The 20,017-nt window shown below is 38.9% G+C and overlaps 1 protein-coding gene across 1 annotated transcript in view; it reads left to right on the top strand.

Moving 5' to 3' along the window:
• Positions 1-20,017, top strand: part of LAMA3 (laminin subunit alpha 3) — a 108,653-nt gene that overhangs the window by 16,755 nt on the left and 71,881 nt on the right. The window contains exons 3-15 of the mRNA XM_063395366.1: positions 116-233; positions 851-969; positions 2,506-2,676; positions 3,712-3,809; positions 5,240-5,355; positions 8,252-8,370; positions 12,080-12,170; positions 13,151-13,282; positions 14,688-14,750; positions 15,826-15,867; positions 15,999-16,136; positions 16,985-17,119; positions 19,655-19,789. Of these exons, the coding sequence (XP_063251436.1) occupies positions 116-233; positions 851-969; positions 2,506-2,676; positions 3,712-3,809; positions 5,240-5,355; positions 8,252-8,370; positions 12,080-12,170; positions 13,151-13,282; positions 14,688-14,750; positions 15,826-15,867; positions 15,999-16,136; positions 16,985-17,119; positions 19,655-19,789 (1,477 nt within the window). The remainder of the gene's footprint in view (positions 1-115; positions 234-850; positions 970-2,505; positions 2,677-3,711; positions 3,810-5,239; positions 5,356-8,251; positions 8,371-12,079; positions 12,171-13,150; positions 13,283-14,687; positions 14,751-15,825; positions 15,868-15,998; positions 16,137-16,984; positions 17,120-19,654; positions 19,790-20,017) is intronic.

Genomic DNA, 20,017 nt, shown 5'->3' with positions numbered 1-20,017 from the left:
ATAACCTTTTCCCTGCACACTAAAGAAGTGTTTATTTGCATTAGTTTTATTATTGCTATGCTTTTACAGAGTTCAAAAAAAGCTCCTGACAAGTCTATGTATGTTCTGTTACCAGCTTTTCCATGTTGCCTATATCCTTATCAAGTTTGCGAATTCTCCTCGTCCAGATCTCTGGGTCTTGGAGAGATCTGTGGACTTTGGAAAAACATACACTCCTTGGCAATATTTTGCTCGTAAGTATCAATTCTTGTGTCACTGGTCTTTTGGGGACAGGTTTCTTTAATCATTTCCTCAGTAGCAGCAAAATTAAAGCATGGGGCTTGCTGAAGATTTCACCTGAAAGAGAAGACAGTGAATGTTAAATACATTTTTTTTTTTCTTATTTAGCCACAATGAATTAGTGGTAGAAGTGTATGAGTATGGTATTTTGAAAGTGTAACTCAGCACATGAATGTTTTTCATTTTCTTAGAAATTTCTGATTTGTTTTGTTTCTCTTGTTTTCTGGGTATGTCAGAACTTCAGTGTCACTCCTCCTTGGGACCCTGGAGTTTCTTGCAAAAATCAAAGTGAAATACAAATGTAAAATCTTGAAGTATCTACATAGCTTTTTTTCTGGTGATGATATGAGGAATACTGTGCCATGTCTTGTCAGGCACCAGTGAATTGCTTAGGAAGAGAGATTATTGTTTTGAGGAATGTCTGTTACTCTGTGCTGAATAACACAATCACTCTCAATACTGTGTTGTAGGGAGAATTTACCTGAAAGCACAGGGGATACTTTTCTGTTACTTTAAACTAGACCAATAGGGCCTATTTTATATAAAATTAATTTTGTTCTTGCTTGACTAGACTCGAAAGCAGATTGCTGGGAGCGCTTTGGAAAGGAAGCAAATCTTCCCGTGAGGAGGGACAGCGATGTCCTGTGCACCACCGAGTACTCTCGCATTCTGCCTCTTGAAAATGGAGAGGTAGGTGCTTTCAGGGAAGCCATGTGTGGTGCTGGAAACAAATGTCATTGGTTTCAGAAGTTTGTTGGAAGTAACTTTTTAGCTATGAGTGCTTGAATCTGCATCAGTAAGTCCATAACCTAAACCTCAGTGAGATTTTGGGAGCATGACCCAGCTCCTCCTAATTTTCACCATTCCCTGTAGGGGCTGCTCAGGGAAACCTGTGTTTATATTTAGTGTAATTTGTGTGCCTCACTATAGCCATGTCCATTTGAAGTTGTTGACTGCATTTTCTGAATACTTCCAATGTGCATGGCATAACTTGGTGCACCAGAATTGCTCATGTGAGCGAAGGCTGTAGAAAAAGATATTTACCATTCAAGAATAGGTAGCCGTTAAAAAAATTTTAAAAATATATATATAAAAGAGAGCTACATGTTTATAATATAATAAAAGTATCTGGAAAACATTGCTTTGATTTTAGCCATTGTTCTTGCTAGGCAGAACTATGGCTTCTATTAATTGAATGAATATTAAACTCCTGGTTGTGCTGATAGATCCTCCTGGCATTCTGTTCTTATGCCTGATATTGTTAGAATCCAGATCTGAGCTCCTCAAGAGTTATCCAGAGTTTTGAGCAGGTGGATCTAAGGTTTTATATTAAAATAGAACTTATTTGTTAAAATAGCTGTAAAAATTTTCTAATCAGATACTGTAAAGAATAATTTCCACAGAAGAACACTGCTGGTGCCATTCCCTATTATGTGCTCTATGACTTTTCCTGTGGGAATTGTGCTGCAGTTGGAACAATCATCATGCCCTTGATATATGCTTCAGAGTATAGGAGCCATTTGAAAATAGAAATCTGTTATTGGGTGGTTATAAATAAAGTTCTTTTACTGAGCCCTGTACATACAAACTAGGTTGTTCATTCAGTAGAGAGTCAGGATTGCTGAGCTTCTGGCAGCTGTTTCTTTAAAAAAAAATTATTGGATTCCTTGTTTTGGAAGTCAGACAAACCTGCTTTCATGTGAGGGGATTTTCTAAGGCAACACTGTGTACTTTCTTCCAGAAGACCATTAATATGCTTGCAGGCACTGGACCTGCTAACAATAATATTTTCCAGGAATGTTTATGCCTTGACCCAAAAATAAATGTGCTTTGGGAAAGAGCCAAAATCTGATGTTTTTAATCAAGCTAAACTTCCACTGACACTGTCAACTGTTCAAACAACTACTTGCATTTATTCCTATTGTTTTTTTGCTATTAAAATGTACTTTTTGCGTGCTATACCTCCTGTTTTCAAAACAGATAGAGGCACTTTTTTTTCTTTTTTTTTTCTGATGTGTTCTATGGATAATGAGAATACAGGAAGCTCCAAGATTAACAACACTATTTTCCCAATATCCTGACTTCAGTATGAATTGCCTAGTTGTTACTGAAAATGTGTTCAGAAACAATAGTAAGTTTTTGGATTCTTTTATTAATTCTGCTCTATGCTGCTGGTGGCACTTGCAGTTGATATATTTTAACAAGAGTTGCTTACTCCTTTTTTAGATTGTAGTATCTTTGATAAATGGTCGCCCAGGAGCAAAAAACTTCACTTATTCCCCTGGTCTTCAAGAATTCACGAAAGCAACAAACATACGCCTCTGTTTTCTCAGAACTAATACTCTTCTTGGACACTTGATATCCAAAGCTCAGCGGGACCCCACTGTAACTCGTAGAGTAAGTGCTGTTGTCACTGAGATGTAAATACTCAACAGTCGTACCCGGCATGTTAGGGACCAAAAAATGGTCTGAATGTTTTAAGTCTGCAACATCCTGACAGTGAAATTTGCATTGATCCACCTTGAAATACCCATATTTTCTCCAGATTTGTTTGAGATAAGAGGATAACTGGGCCAGCATGGATTTATGGAGGGGCAGTAATTATTAATGATTTTGTAACAGACCATTTTCATTCCCTGCTTTCTAATATGGCAGGAAGCTGAGTGCATCATGCAAGCTATAAAGAGCCAAAGCAAAATTATGCTAAACTCCCTTATGCAGAACTGAGGAACTAAATCTCTTCAACTTTATTTGTCACTACTTTCTGATGTTTACTCACGAAAGATTTTCAGAAAATAGTACCTGAGTTTCTGAAGGAGCAGAAATCAAAGGCCATACTTGAAAGTTGCCGTCTTTCCACAAATCATTTGAGATGCCTAGGTGTTTTCAATGCATTTTGGGCTATCCAAGACCTCCCATTCAGAGGGTAAATGAAAGGAAATACAGGGAACACCGCACAGATATTCACATACAGAGATTTCTGACTTCGTATTGTATTGCTATTTTTAAGCTTTTCATTTAAAATGAAGATTCAGTAACAATTGGAGGAAACCCTGGGGTGAGGCACCATACAAATGTGTGTGAGGGTTTCTGCACTGAAAAACATAAAGCTACTTCAGTTACTTGACAACACTCCCATCAAGTGCCCTTAGTGCCTTAAGTTAATTTTAAGACATAGCTCACAGGCAGATGTAAATGCAGTATGCAGTTTACTTGGCAAGCAGCACAGCTGTAGTGTAAGGAACTTCTGGTGTTATCTGGCCATGGGGTGTAGGAGAGACGAAGGAAATCTGAAATGTTTAATTAAATTCATAAAGGAGAGAGCAAATTTTATTGTAGACACCTTCCAAGTCCAGCAAACCTGATGCTGATATTTCTGACACAGTGCAAGCAAGGGAAGACCTATACATATTTCTTGTGCTTGTTCCACAGTATTACTACAGTATAAAGGACATCAGCATTGGTGGTCGATGTGTTTGCCATGGCCATGCTGAAGTATGTAATCCAAAGAGTGTTGAAAACCAATACAAGTAAGTAAATGGAGCCTGACATTTATCTGAGAAAAAGAATATATGCGTGCTTTCAAATGACCTTTTTATTGTAGAATTATGTAGTTGTGCAGGGATTTTATTTTCTTTATATTTAAAAGAAATAGAACCTGCTAGAAAAGGTTGGCAAGAAAACATGTCAAGAGCGATTGTATGTGAAATAGAGAAAGTCTTTACTTTGGTTTTTCATTTTAATTGAAATACAAGTTTGGCAGATTGAATAATTTCTTAGAAATACATAGTCCTTTTTGGAAAACATGAGTTGATATCGCCTTCTTACATGGACTTAGAAGTCCAACTCAAGAACAAAATCAGTGAACTTCATGAAGATATTGAGCAGTATAACTGCACTCATGCAAGATCCAATGGTTTTAGATCATTACTGTAATAACATAAAAACAAACTGAATGGACTATTCTCTTTCCCTGTCAAGTTTTTGACCCCCACATTGATTTCACTCAGGCTTCTTGCCTCACCTGCTGCAGGGAAGTGATTACAAATAATCAGCCTATCTCAAATATGCTTTAAAATCTTCTTTAAACCAGCTGTTGCTCTTATCCATGATGGCATTAAAACAAACTTTTATCAGGACAATGAAATGTTTTCAGTTGTGTTTTGATGAAGAATAAGTGAGGTAGATGGGTGCCTCCATTCCAGATGTCTGTGCTAGGGAAAAGTAAGTAAAGAAAGAGAGAAATCTATGAAAATAGGATGGTCATACTCGAAAGTTTTATTGCTTCTGTGTTATTGGACTACATACATAAAAGAAGAATGTTGTAAGAGAAAATAAAAATAAGAAATATATAATAGCCTTCTGAATAGCCTACTTTCTTATAATAATAAGAAAGTAGGCTCTTCAGCTAAATCAAATAGTTTGCACTGTCTTAAAATTAACAAGGTCAAGTTATGATCTTGGTTTATTCAAAACACTGATAAAATTAATGTAAACAAAGCATAATGGAAAAGTTATGAAGGCATGCATTTAAAGGTAATAAATATTTTGATTACTGTAGGCCAACAAATTTCAGCCTTGGAATGAAGCTAAAACAAGATACATCCTAAACTACTGTATATAAACTTGATTTCATAATATAAAATAGTGTCATAATCCAGTCTGTGGCATCCAATTATAAAGGTTTTCTGTAAGTAATGTGTTCTAATAAACTCATAATCACATGATTAAAGTAATCAATCTTGAAGAATTTGAGGAAAGTTCCAAAACGTTCTGGTATTAGTGATTGACTTCTTTTCATGTGAGGTTTATGTCCTGTCCTTTTCATACTATGTGTAAGTCTTGGACTGCAGTAAAAAACAAAAAAATAAAACAAAGAAAAAAACCCAAATATGTTTTATTTAAGAACTTAAAAAAAGATTTTAAGCTCAGCTTCTTTAAGAGGCTTTCATTTCTCTAGGTTTCAGTGTGAATGTCAGCATAACACTTGTGGAGAAACCTGTGATCACTGCTGTCCTGGATATAATCAGAAGCAGTGGCAACCTGCAACAGCTGGCAGCACAAACATATGTGAACGTGAGTAGCCAGAAACTTGGTGGATTAAAAGAGATACTGACAAGAGGGTGGGAATTAACTGTAGCACACATGTTCATGGAACATAAGCACCTTTTTTCTTCTGTGTAGAGAAAATGCTTTCCATACAGAAATAAAGAATCAAAAATGCAGTGAATATTATTTATGGTCTTCTTCCTTATTAAACAGTGAAAGGAATAATTTGTGTGAGAATATGACATGAGAAAAATGGAAGACCTTTTGTAGAACACTGAGTCAACATCCTCAGTCATAGCTGTCTTCTGGCAGACTGTGGATCTCCAAGCCAAGCAGAGACTACAGGCATCTTGTACAACTCCAAAATATCCCTTTCCATCACCCAGCCTCTTGGTGTTCAGATTGCAGAGGGGTTGCTTGAAGCTAACACTGCTTACAGGTGCTTGAGCTGCCCTCCCTTCTCAGGCTGAGAGTTGCCCCTCAATGGCAACTGGTGGGAATCCTGGTGATTCCACACTCGTATCTCTTCCTATCCTTGTATTTGGGCATTTGGAGTATGTTAGCCCTACAGACTGAGTAGTCAAGCTGGAGAAGCCCATTCATTTGTCTTTCCCCCATTTTCCCTGTGTTTCATTCTTAAAGGAAGCGACAGCATGGACCCTCTTTTGGTGATGGGTTTGTACTGTCACACACGGGTGTTTTCCCTTCCCTGGGCACAAACCAGGCAGAGTGGTACAGAGCATTGCAATCTCTGTGCACAACCATTTCCTTTCCTTTGTGTCTGACCCAATCTATTTTTCTCATCTGCCTTTCCTGAGAGTAGCATAGCCAGTGGGTGCAAACTCTTAACTGGAGAACATTATTTGAAAGCCAAAGAGATCTACCTATATAATTACTCTGAGGAATAAAGAGATGACTTGTTTAATTAAAACTGCAGTACTAAGATTGGGAGGGGGGAAGGAGGTTGTGTGTGATTAAAATGTTTGATAGGAGGTAGGCAAGTTGGGACACAGTTTTTGAACAATATTTGAAACCTCAATTAAGTCCTCCTTTTTAAAAGGAAAACATTTTTTGCCAGAAAAGAGACAGACAAAGAGCATAAATAGTGTCATTTTTTTGAAGAATGAGTGTATAGAAGATCATCTACAAGATTCTGAGCCAAAACCACTTCTTTTCTAACTACCTCCGAAAAGATATCCTTTTTAGTACGGATTGCTCCTAGCAGTTTGAGGTGATGTGATGAGAGCATTTGCCAGGTGCAGGCCTCTTTAGCTGGCAGCCACTAGTGAAGGAATTAAAACAACCTTATTCAACATCCCATAAGCCTGAGGTTCCTTGAGAGAAACTGATTGAGAGAGGTTGGGGGAAGCTTGTAGGAATCACCCCAACATTTTGCTGTGAGCTTCCCAGTACATATGGATCAGCAAATGGCCCAATGTGGTGAAAACGTGCTTGATGAGGTAGAAGGGGTTTCTATTCCCCTATGACTGAAAGGGTTGTTACTGTAATCAGAGCAAATAATTTCCTGTTGCTGTTGGAAGAGATAGCTGAGCAGTAGCTCCCAGGTGGTTTGGCCCTAGGGGCAAGGGAGGTTTTATTTATATTGTACTTATACATATACATACATATATATATATAAAAATCTCTTTTTTCCTTTTCTGACCTAATATCTTGAGCCAGTATCTCATTTGTGTAATGTTTTATTTTCTTGAATAATTTTATGAGTAAGAAAACCCAAAGGTCTTCATAATCTATTACATCCTGGCCAGTGAACCAGTCTTGAACCCTGTCCAGTACTTGTTGGCAGACCATAAGGGAACCTGATGGCAGGGCACCTCCTCAGCTATGTGGTTGGTAATTTCTAGGAAAACGCTTCCTTATCCACAACTCTTCAGATAAAATGACATAGAGAGAATGTAGAGAATGGTCCAGTTTCTCTTCTCTTGTCTCTCTGGTTATTTAGCAAGACACAGAAAATCAGTTGTCCCTGAGTTATGCTCCCAGTTGTGCCAGGAACTTGGAATAGAGTTTAGAAGAATTACCTCCTATGTGCTTCCCTCATCCTGAAGAAGGGGCAGAGCCCTTAGCTTCTCTAACCCATTGCCTTCCAGAGTATTGTGTCCCCTGGTCCAGATGACGGGAGGGTTTCCCTAAACATGAAGTAATAGCTTTATCAAGTCATAACTTCAGGAATTTCCTGGGAAGGTAATTTCCTGTAATTAAAAGACCAGCTAGCACCCAGATGCTTGGGGAAGCCTGTTTTTGCTACCTGCATTCTTCCAAAAAATTCCCATTTTCCTCTCCAGCGAAGAAGGAAGATCAGAAAAAAAGAGGTCATTGAATGAATTTATGGCCCTTTGGTTTATTCTATTTGTTTGTTGTTATGGTTAGTTTCTACTCAGAATTATATTATAGCCAAGTTTTCTGGTATATATGCACCTACAGCTGAATATGAGAGTTCGTTGGTGTAGGTCTTTTTATTTAAATGTGTATCTCTTATATATAATTTTTAATTTTAAATAAAGTTGTAGTGCACATAACATCAGTCCAGATTTTTTTAGACATGAAAAAATAAACATTTGAGCATGTTTTTGATAATTTAAAAAAAACCGCTCAGCCATTCTTCTGGAGCTTCCTAGTTCAGCATTTATGCATAGTTTTGAGATGGTACAACTGTTGCCTTCTCTGGTAAGACTAGGTAAGACTGCACATTTTCTTCATGTCTGCGTTACTGTATTATGTTTCTGGTATGAAAATACAGCTGTTTATAGGTAAATATGTGCATTTGAGTACACTCCAGCATGCCTGGGTTTATGTACACATAAAAAAATCTCATCTTTTACACCTCTGCTGGAGGTAAATTCTGGAGATTGCTAAATTCCAGCATTATAAAACAAGCTGACTTGGAATATTACTTTTTCAGCCTGCAATTGCCATGGACATGCCACTGATTGCTACTATGATGCTGATGTTGATCAGCACCGAGAAAGCTTAAACATCCATGGGCATTATGAAGGTGGAGGAGTCTGCATTAACTGCCAGGTAAAAAGATCATTTTTATCAGTTTAAAAAAATGTTCACACCCATAGTTTTGGGTCTGACCAGTCCAGATAGGCCCATTTCTGTGATGGTGTTACTACTTGTACTCAAAGCGTGGAAAAAGGTGTGTGAAAATAATTTACTATGTTCAATATTGCTTTGTAATGTGTAAAAGACACACAAAAATTGTATTTATGCTCAGTCCTGTGTGATCAGGATAAAACTACACAATCAAACCAAACAATTTAATCAGCTACAAAAATTCCCTTTCCTGTTGTTACAAACTCTGCCATTTCCCTGCTTAACAGAAGGAAATAAAATTAACCAAATAAAATGCCAGCTTGTTCCTTACTGCAGCAAAACACAGAGGGCTCTCTCTCATCAGCAGAAATAAAGGAGGATCTAGACTATACCAAGATGGAAAATCATAGATACTGGGAAAGCACAGAATCATAAAAGAGCCCTCTGGAATCCTTTTGGACTAGTGCTCCACTCTAACCAAGGCTAGATGCACAGTTATATCATTGCACTGAGAAACACCCAGTTGAATTCTGCAAATTTCTGACGATGCACTTTACACACACTCTGGGTAATCTTTAACAGCACTTAATCACACTCCTGTTGAGCAGGAATTTCCCCACTTGTGATAGTTGGCTTTTGGGCTTGTGCTGTGCTTGCGTGAGAAGAGTTGGTTCTGTCTTTTGTGTAGAGGAGAGATGCCTTAGGTAGAGGAAAGTGGCCATTAGGCACCTTCCCCCTCCATGCCAACCAAAGTCATTCCCTCAGTTTCCCCTGAAAACTGAGGGGATGAGCTCCATAACTATCTTAGAGGCTCCATTGGATTGAATCAAAAGTTGTGAATTTGGAATCAGAGACTTTACACTGTATCTGTCATAAGTGGATAGCACATTCTTGGAAAGGACAAGCATTTCTTTCATTCTGATTTTGTTCTACTCTGGCAGTGACTATGAGGAAAGATCAAATAAGACTCTGATAAAGATCTAATCTTAGTCTTTTCTCTGCTTGTAGCAGGAGTGAACTACTTGACCTCCTGAGGTCCCTTATAACCTGAGTCATTCATCAGAGATCTCATGGTTAAATAAATCCAGACTTACTTGGAAGTCTGTCTTCCTTTTGTTGTCAAGTCATCTGATGTATGACAAGTAGCTGACCAGAATTTTGCATTACAGGAAAATTATAATCCATTCTATGTTCCTGTGAAATCTATGCATCATGATTTATGTATTACGATGTCGTATATTTTAAAATATAGCTGTATTTAAGCAACAGAAAAGGCAAATATCCAGTATAGACTATGTTTTCCATATTCTTGCTACAATATAATCAGCTATTGTCCAAAAGGCAGTCAGAAGAGAGTGGCGTTATTTTTACTAACATGAGTAGAAGAAATGTTCTTTGTCTTCCGATTGACATTTCTGTGCAGAACTTTGTTCATGCGGTCTAGTAAGATTTACCATGTTGGTTCTTTCTGTCAGCTCTTTGTTCATGAAAGAACATGTCTTTTAATACTGTTTCAGAGACAGAAAATAGCAAAATTAGTCTAAATTTACAAATCCTAGTTATATGACTGATACATGTTGTTTGAAATTATTTTGGTGGAAGTTAAGTTGGATTAAATGAGTTTACCATAAATCCAACTATAGCTCTCTTTTTTTGTTGTGTTTTCTTTTCATTGACAAAGTGCATGAATTTTAATTTACTTTTTCTGTTTGTGTCAGGGGAAAGAAAAGTTTTAGGAATGGATGCCTGAATGAAGAAGTGATATAACTGAAGTGTTGCATACAAATATAGAATCTGTTTCTTTAGAGTATGATGACAAAAGAGCTCTGGAAATCATGCAGGCCTATTCAGAGTAGGTCTAATTGGATCAGGTTGCTCAGGAACTCACTCCTTCAAGCTTTGAACATCTCCAAAGACTGGAATGCCACAACCACTCATTGCAGTCTGTTTCAGTGTTTGACTGCCTGCATGACAATTTTTTTCCCTAGTATCTAATTGAAATTTTTCATGTTCCAATCTGTGCCTGTTGCCTCTCATCCTTTTGCTGTGCACCTCCAATAGGAGTCTGTGGCCATCCCCTTTGTATTCTCTGATATGGTAGTTGTAGCTAGCAATAAATTCACTCTTGTCTTCTTAATGCTGAAGAAACCCAACCATCTCAGCCTCTTCCTGGATGTCATGTGCTTCTGCGTGGGTCTGCCCACAGCACCTGTCATCGTATCACAGAGGTCCATGAGGTTGATTTGGGAGTATTTTGCCCTGAGTAAACTATGCTGGATATGTTCCATTACATCCCAATCCTTTGTATTCTAAATTTGTTCACTGGATCTCCTTCCCCACTCAGAAATGGGCCTCTACCCCCATTAGCTTTTCTTTTGCTGCTCCTCTACTCCTGGAACCTTCCTTTCTGCACATCACCTTCCTTGCTAATTTTAACTCTACTAAGCTTTGGCTTTCCTAACTCCACTATTGCATATTTGGGCAATGTCTTTGTATTGCCACCAAGTAATCTGTCCCTGCTTCCACCTTCCATGCACTTTCTTTTTGAGTTTGAGATCAAACACTGTGTATCTGTGCTGACCTTCTGCCCTGCTTGCTTGTTGGAAAAAACTGTTCTAGTTCTAAGGAGGCTGTCCATGAGAATCAACTGTCTCTCTAGGTCCCCTTTCCCACCTGGGTCACTTTCACACAGGATCTTGTCAAGCAGCTCTCTGAGCAAGGACAAGTCTGCTTTTCAAAGTCCAGAACTGTAATTCTGCTATTTGTCTTGTTTGCTTGTCTTTCATACATTCAAAATAACTTCTGGATTATTTGCACCCTGCTGCATTGTCCTTCTAGCATCTTCCCGAAGCTCTGTCTCAGCTGGGGCCACTGATGAGCCACTGGAGTGAGCTCCGGTAGTCACTGAAGGACATGGAGAGTCCTGAGTGCCCTGCTCTTGAACTGCTCACCAGTCCATCCAGGAAATGCTTGTCCCTGCTCAGCCCTGAATTGCAAAACTCCTAAGGAGGAACTAAACAGGGAGTGGGAGCTGGGGGAAATGTTTTGGTTGCTCCAGGGCAGAGCTTCCTGCTCTGGTTCCCTGGCTCTCATGTCCATGAGATCATCAGGGTGCTTCACGACCATGATTTACTCAACTTGTACTTGCCATCACTGCTGTAGTTCAAATTACTTAGGATTTTTTTTCCTAGTATGCCTAAAGCACATATTTATAGAGACATACACTTTTCTAGTGGAAACCTATCTTGTGCTGGCTGGACTGTTCAGTTTTTGGTTTCTTTTGGTATTGCTGATCTTAGACACAAGGTATTCAGAAAATTAATATATAGTATAGGAAAAAACTCATGATGCAGTCTCTTGAGCAATATATACATGGTGCTAAGAAAGTAGCCTAAAAAGAGAAATTTTATGATATAAAGAGATATTTTTCCAAATATTTTGTTTAATGGGAGGAGGGGTTTATTGTGCTTTAAAGACAAAAATCAGCTGCTTTATGTGAGAATACCATGATTCAGAACCCTGTAGAGAACAGGTGGTTAAAGAACACCACATGATGATTGATTCTTATTGCAGTCATATTCCTTTTTCCCCCTTCTTAGCTGTATATACAGTGTAAAGGGTGTTATCATTTCTTAATTCTTCCAAGTTCCTCTCTTTATCTTGTACTATCCTTTTGTTTTATTTTGCACAGCATAACACGGCTGGGATTAACTGTGAGAAGTGTGCAAAAGGTTACTATCGTCCTTACGGTGTTCCAGTGAGAGCTCCCGATGGTTGTATACGTGAGTCCTTCTCCTGGACCTTCTCCTGGTGGCTTGAGGGGTTTGGGCTTATAATCAAGGCATAGGATGCGTCTTTTGGGGAGCAGGAAATGAAAGAGTGGGCAAAAGATGTTGGAGAATAGCTACAAATTATTTTCTGTGTTGCTTTAAACCTTTTAAATTATATTTTTCTCAATTTATGTGTCATAGGAGCATATTCAGAACAGCAGAAAGAGAGATAATAGGCTATAAAAGGGTACAGAGGAGATAGGATCATGGAAACCTGGGATGCTGCTACACATCCCACAGTAAGGAGGATCTCAGGACCCCTAGGAAGCCATTCTTATCTCCTGTCCTCATGATCTTGTTTCTCTTAGCTCTTTGATGTACATGTGAGCTATCCCTTGGTCAATTGAAAATTTTATTCTGTAGCTCAAGAGGTCACAAGGATCACTACTCTGATCTTATGCAGTGCTGAGCCCATCAACTCATAAGTGATGCAATAGGGTAATTTCTAATAGGACTTTTTAAACAGAACTGAGTATAGGTAGGACGAAAGTGTTGGATTGTAAACAGGCTGAAGGAGCCATGTGACAGGTAGGAGGAAACTACAGTTGTGTTTGGGGATTGAAAGGAGGGAGATGTCAGCAGAGTTGTGGTCCTAGTGTTGCATGTAGTGTGTAAATGAAAGTGAATGGGGTGATGCTTAGCCTAGACCATGGGAAGAGATGAGTGGTTGCCACAGAAAAATTGCTGCAGTGCTGTGGAGGAACAACGTGCAGCTTTTAGAATTTAAAACTCCTCAACTCTCTAAGAAACTAACATGAGTTTTGCTTTTAAGGGATGTATTGGTGATATGTAAGTACTTGGGAAGTGTTAATTCATTAAATAATGAGTCATTCACATCTGCAGGTTTGTTGTTGCAATGCCATTGTGTACTGCTGTAGAAGGCAAATTGATTATTTTCCAAGGAGTGCCTAATTGCTGGTACTTTTACTTAGCCTGCAGTTGTAACTTGGAGCATGCAGACGGCTGTGAGGAGGGGTCTGGCCGCTGCTTCTGTAAGCAGAATTTCCAGGGAGACCACTGTGAACGCTGCACTGATGGATTCTATGGTTATCCATTTTGTGTCTGTAAGTATGCAAGTAAAATTGCCTCTTTTTCTGTATTTGAAATGTGCATTAAAGAATTAATGGTGTTCATTGCTCTTGACTTGGTTAAAAAACATCTGGTATTTCAGATTCACATGTTGATCTGTTCTGATAAATCAGTTGTTATAATACTGAGAGAGTTGGGTTTATTTAACAAAATGATATTGACTTGAAAAACAGAGATTGTGCTGCATTCTCACAATTCTGAAGTCATTTGAGACATCAAGTTTACAGCCAGTGAGCTGTGAACTCCAGTCCTCAAGCCCTGAACAAATTGCTCAAACATGTGTCAGGATTTTTAGGGATAAAGACCACCTGCACAGAGAACTAGAACATGACTGTAATGACAGAGAGGGGTGAAAATGGGTCTGTGTTCTCCTTGACACCTCCTAGGACTTGGAACTTGCATCTCTGATAAACAATGCTTTCAAATTTTCAAAAATAACATGTAAAATAACTGATAGGAAAATGTAGCATCAGGATTCCTGCGTAAAAGCTTCTGACCCGATGAAAAGATTGCAGAAATGCATCAGTGGGATGTTTTGTGCCTTCAGGAAAAAGATGTGTGTTTCTGACAGCTGATAAAAAACAAGTGTTGATCTGGGACAAGATCTGAGGTCTGACTAGAAGAGAGGTACCACAATAGAAATACAAGAAGAGGGAAAACAATACAAAACAAATGAAAAAATAAAACCCTGTGAAAACTGAATGTTGTTTGAATTCAATGGCTGGATAGAACATTGTACACTGCATTCTAGAACTATCACATGTCATAGATCTTCTTGATTGAAATCTGACATTTTTAAATTAGTTAAGCTAGGTAGACATTGATCTAAGTCCCGCTGATGTTTGTAGCTCCTTGACTTGGATCCCATCTCAATGCAAGAATGTTTAAGAATGGGAAAGATAATCCAGCAATCTGGAGGACTCTCAGATAAAAGCTCCTAAAATGTACATGCCATAAATGATGGCAGTTCATGTAGCAGGTGGTAATGCCACATAGAAGGAGATGGACCTTCAGCTGGAAGCAGGAAATAAATATGAAGATCCTTTGATAATTCTCACAACGCTGTCTAGTGGAAGAAAGCTTTCCGTACAGAAGGATAGGGAGCAGGGAAGCAATCTGGTGGCATTTCCAAATGGTGTCTGGCCTTTCATACTGCTTTTTGAGAACGGAACTTTGTATCTGAATTGGGAATCAAAAGTGCCATGTCTCTTACCTCTCTCCTAAGAAAACTAAAGAAAACTAAGCTGAAGTTGGTTACTAGAGTCATATGAATATCATGGTCTCTGTATTGACAGTAGATGACTTCATTGTTTGTCATGATTTTTAATGAAATTAATGTGTTTGTTTCAAATGCTTCTCATTATTCCTTTTGTTTTAAAGATAATCCTGTATATCCTCCCACTTCTTCAATTCCAAGAGATGAAGTGGCTGGTGACATAATAGGCAAGTTCTTGATGGTTTTTCTCCATTTCACTGTTTTTCCCCATCTTGCTATTTTTCACTGTTTCAGTCCTGCCTGCTCTTTTGTAGAGTCATAGAATCATTAGGTTGATTTTTAGATAGTAATTTTGCCTCTGTTGGTATTTATCTTTCAAGAGAACCTTTGTTCTTGCCAGAAGTTCATCCAATTGTCATGTTTATGCCAAATAGTTTAGTGGGCTAGCTCCAGAAAGAGTTATGGATCAAAATAATTTCAGCCAACCTCCGGCAAACATCCGCAGGAGGGGGTGACCATCTTGTTTGGTGCACTTAAGAACAAATCCATCAAGACTTTCTGACATGTAAAACTTTCTAACATGACAACCACTGCTTTGTGGTGTAAATCTCTTTCTTAAGATTAACTGGCCTCTGCCTCTGGACTGTCCTCTCTCACCTGGCAAATTGTACGTTGCCCTTGGCAGTGAAGGACTTTGATTTCTAAGAAAACTTCGTATTTCTTGTTTAGGCCACTGCAAAGCTGCCTGAAATCCATACAGTGATTCCCTTGGTGGGCTTATATTTTTTAGCCTATATTATCGTACTGTGCTATGGAGACATTATCACAGCTAGCACTTAATCACATACTTATAATGCACTTCACCTTCATACAGCATCCAAAATAATTGCCCTGGTAGGCCTCTGGGTATGCTCTGTTGCATATCCCCTTCTCTCACAAACTTCTAAAAGGAAGAAGAAAAAAACTCCAAAGGAAAGTGAATAAATATAACAGGAGAAAACAGATCTTGAGCTCTTTACACTTTCAATGCGCAGCATCTGAATTTGAAGGCATAAGAAAGGCAGCTGCCTCTATGTGGAAGTTTCAGTAGAAGTTGTAAATTTGTGCTGTAAGACTAAGCACAATTACAGATTGTGGCTTTTTGAATGAGATTTTGCATGTAAGGCTCATACAGATAGGGTATTTTTTGTTCAGGAGTAGTATTTATGAAGTACTGATCTATTTTTCTCTGCAAAATTACAAGGAATTTGGGGATTATGTGCAGTAACTTTGTTTTTTCTTTTCCCTTCCTGTTTTAACTAGAAGGAGGCTGCAAACCAGGGTATTTTGGCCCCCAGTGTCTGCGTAAGTGACATCGTTTCTTTGGCACTTGGAGCCTGTGCTCCAGGATAAATGCCAACCTTTGGCTTCCAAGGGAAATAAGAACTTTAAGATCATAATACTGCAAATGTTTTCTTTACAAATGTGCTCTTCAGCATGCCAGTGCCACGGTGCAGGAGTGCTGGGCGGTGACTGTGATGGAAGTACCGGGCAGTGCAGATGTCGAACTGGATTTGGGGGTTTTTCCTGTGACAGCTGTGCAGCTGGCTATTTTCAGTACCCCTTCTGCCTGGGTAAGCCAAACACTCCCTTTTGGCAAGCATATCCAAAACACCAAATCTCCAAGTTTTATACTGAAGAACGAAGTTATTTTGCCATGGAGATGTATTCATAACAGGCTCTCCCAGAACTCACACAAATCAAAGAAGAATAATGTGATGAGGGGAGATTCTGATCTAAAAATGCCCCTGTTTCCTTGGTTGCTGTCTACTGTTTGATGCAGCTGCCAGACACTAGTTTGTGTTTGGATTTAGTAACATTGATTAAACTTAGAATAACTTTGGAAATATTTCTGGTTTAATCTTGGGATTTTTTTTTTTAAAAAGTGTGTTTTATATAAGTTTGCAACCTCACTTTGATGCACCAAGCTACCCCATCTAATCAACTCTAGAAAACTGACTGATTTTGAATTTTAATAGCTGTCACTTTACTGTCTTTTTAGGCAATTTATTGACCACTCCAACCTGAGGCTGTAAATCTAAACCATAAATTGTTTCGCTTCAGTCCCAGAAGCGATGGAACTACTTTCAATAGTTGGCAAACCACTTGGGATTGATAAATCAGGCTCTCTGTGGGGCCAGGCCAAGTGTAGTGCTTTGACACCAATAATTGAACTTTGAGCAAGATTCACTGCTCTTTCATTAATGTTTTCCTTGTTCCTGAATTGTTACAGATGTGAGCAATCAATAAAAGCTGTTATGAATCCATATAAATCTGATGGGAAAATTGTCATCCTGTTGCATATCAGGGAGCAGGGAGTTGCTTTTACTGCTCTTTTTTCAAATGTATTTTTATTTCAAGAAAGATAAAAGAAGAGAGCCTGTGGAGAGGCTGCCTCTGAAATGTCTTTTCTCGTTGGCAGTGTGTGAATGTAACTTGCTGGGTACCCAGCCCGAAGTCTGCGACTTTCTTGGGAGGTGTCTTTGTCGCCCAGGGGTCGCTGGACTTCAGTGTGACAGCTGCCAGCCGGGCCACCACTCGTTCCCTGCCTGTCAAGGTAAGGCTGCTGATTGCGTGTACAGCATCAGACAGGGCCCTGAAAAGGCAGACAGCAGTGCTTTCCAGGCCAGCAGCCAAAGCAGTGGTCACAGCAGCAAATGGGCAACTCCTTCTTGTGCTCTTCACTGAAATCCTCATATATTTTAATTCTCCAATTTCAGGCCTTTCTTCCCCTCATGGTCAGACAGTTTGATGTACCCTCAATCAGCAAAGCTGTCTTACTAATAACCAAAGCATTTGAGAGCTATTCTCACATGGAGACCCACAGCAACAGGGCACACTTGACTGCTGAGGAAGCAGCATGGCAGAACTGTGAAGCACTGGTCTGCTTTTGCAGAGAGTCTTTGGTACCTTGTTTGGTACCAAAGTTTGGTACCTTGTAAAAGGTGTGAACTGCAAATCTGAAAACCTGAAGCTCTGATTTTGCCCTTCAAGGTGATTTCTCATTGTTTTAAGATCATCTGACAGGAACTAACCCAACCTGTGTCCACCTAGGCATGAAACATGAAAGATCTCTGTGGAGTTTCCCACCGAGGATTAGCCTGTTTTTTACAGGATAAAGAAATTAATGGAGTATAACTTTGGAGTATCACAATGGTCTTGTGTGCGTATGAGGACTCCCATCGAGTCCTACTTGGCTCTAGGTTTTGTCTGCCTTTAAAGTGAATGAGAGAGGGGGCCCTAAATCCTTAAGTGATTTTTTCATTGAGAAAGGATATAGAATATTGCAGAGTTCTGGAATATGCTTTCCTGTACTGTTTAACAAGATTTATGTATAACATTATGATTTGCTTTTGCTTATGATTTTGCTTTTGCTCGTGTTATTTTTGGCTGTTGGCTATGTCAGTCTTCTTTCTTTGGGCTTAGACAGTTGTTTATCTCCTGTAAGGGAACAGCAGAATTCTTATGCCCTCATGCCCTGGTTTCAGCTGGGGTAGAGTTAATTTTATTCCTAATACTGTGTACAGTGCTGTGTTTTACCTGTGTTTTCCCAATTCTTCCCCCCATCCCATGGGTGGGGTGTGAGTGACTCTGTGTACCTATTTGCCAGCTGGGGTTAAACTGTGGCACCTTGCAAAGACAGACTGGGTTGTGTTACCAAACACAATGGGTGGAATAAGGAAACACCACATGATTGTGGGTTTTATGGTCTGGAGTAGATCAACATTTTTAATGAAAAACATAAAATCAGGATTCTGCATTGGTACACACTCTTCAGTGGTTTTAAAATAACTTTTTTTTTTTTCCGAGAGCAAAATCAAGTAGCGATCTTAAAGCAAATCAAGCCCGTATTGAATGTGTTTGATCTTTGAACACCAAAAGCTGAAAAGAGACATAAAAGCTTAAAAGAGCATGCAAAAACAAATTGTAAAAGACAGATAAAAATAGTTGAAAACACAGTCAGTGGGATTACTCAGAACTGCTGCACTTCACAGTTTGTTCAGTTAAAATGAGCTGCCATGGGTTTAAACATAAATTAACACAGCATGCTGCAAGCTGTGGGAGAAAGAGAACACCCCAGTCTGCTACTCATGTAAGGAATTGACATCTTCAAAAGGGAGACACATCTATATTTTTGGGCAGCTGGGACTAGAACTAATCTCTCTGGTCTTGACTTGTTGAGCTCAATAGAAGCTTTATTCAAAAAAAATGCTATCAAAACAAAGCCTTTAAACAAAACACTTAATACTAAAATTAGGAGAGAATGCAATGTAATAGTCAAGTGATGGGGGACTCTAGTGTAGGTGTTGTTCATGGAAGCTTCAGTGTTTGTATTTCTCTTACACTAACTTCCTAGCAAGCTCTGTGGCTTTCCAAGCAACTTTAAAGTAAACACAGCAAAGTCAGATGTTTTTGACTGCAGCAGAAAGAGGAACGAAAAGGGGGAACCAGAAACATGAACATGTAACAGGAAGGCAGTGTTTGTATTTCTGTTAGTGAGCTATTTCTGCGAGTCATAACATCTAAGTGGTTAACTACTGCACTTCATCTTGTACCTGGGACAGCTGGGATGCCCACATGGGGTCCCATTCCTGTACCTGTGAAGTGTGACCCTGTGGAACATCCCAGCATCATCTCAAGAAAATAGCAGGTCTTGTCTTTAGCTGTTAGCCCAAAATAGTGGTAACTATTATTAATTAAATTGGTTATTGTAAAGATAACTCCATGAGAAGTTCGCCGTTACAGTTGACAACATGCTTTGAGTATATTTTTGAAGATTTTCTGAAGTGTCATTTCTGTCATGTGACATTCTTCCCAAATGTAAGATGGATTTATGTCCCTTACATGTGTTGTGCAAGGCATCAAACTGAATCTCTTAGCTGTGCATTACAGAACTGCAGGAACCAAGATTATCAGTGGTTGAGGAGACAATTGCAGAATAACTGTCTGTATTGGGATATTTATTTTTGGTGGTAAAATTATGGTTTGTCTGGTTTTCTGAACGTAAATTATTGATTTACATTCAAAGGTAAGTTTTTTGGGAGGTTCTAGATTTAGACACATACCTGTTATTTTTTTTTTCTCCCTGCAGAATGCAGTTGTGATGGTGTTGGCTCACTGGGGAATACCTGTGGTCCTGGAGGGCAGTGTTGGTGCCGTAGTAACTATGCTGGGCTGAGATGTGACCAGTGTGCTCCAGGATATTACAGCTATCCCAACTGCCTGCGTGAGTAAAAGCCTTCCCTGCGTTTACCAGGGGTTTCTTTCCTATTTCTGCAATATGGAAGAAAAAAATAAAACTTCTCAAATATATTTCAATTTAAAAGATCTCCATTTTGATGGGACAGGAAATTAAAGAAAATATCTGTCAGGTCCATAGGTTAGTGTTCTATTTTTCCAAGTGACTGCTTTGTATACAAACCCAAATATTATAGATCAGGCTAAATACACATTT

This window comes from Prinia subflava, chromosome 1 (assembly GCF_021018805.1).
Source record: "Prinia subflava isolate CZ2003 ecotype Zambia chromosome 1, Cam_Psub_1.2, whole genome shotgun sequence".
Classification (NCBI taxonomy): Eukaryota; Metazoa; Chordata; class Aves; order Passeriformes; family Cisticolidae; genus Prinia; species Prinia subflava.
Note: the sequence above shows the minus strand (reverse complement) of the source record. Positions and strands in the feature narration are given on the sequence as shown.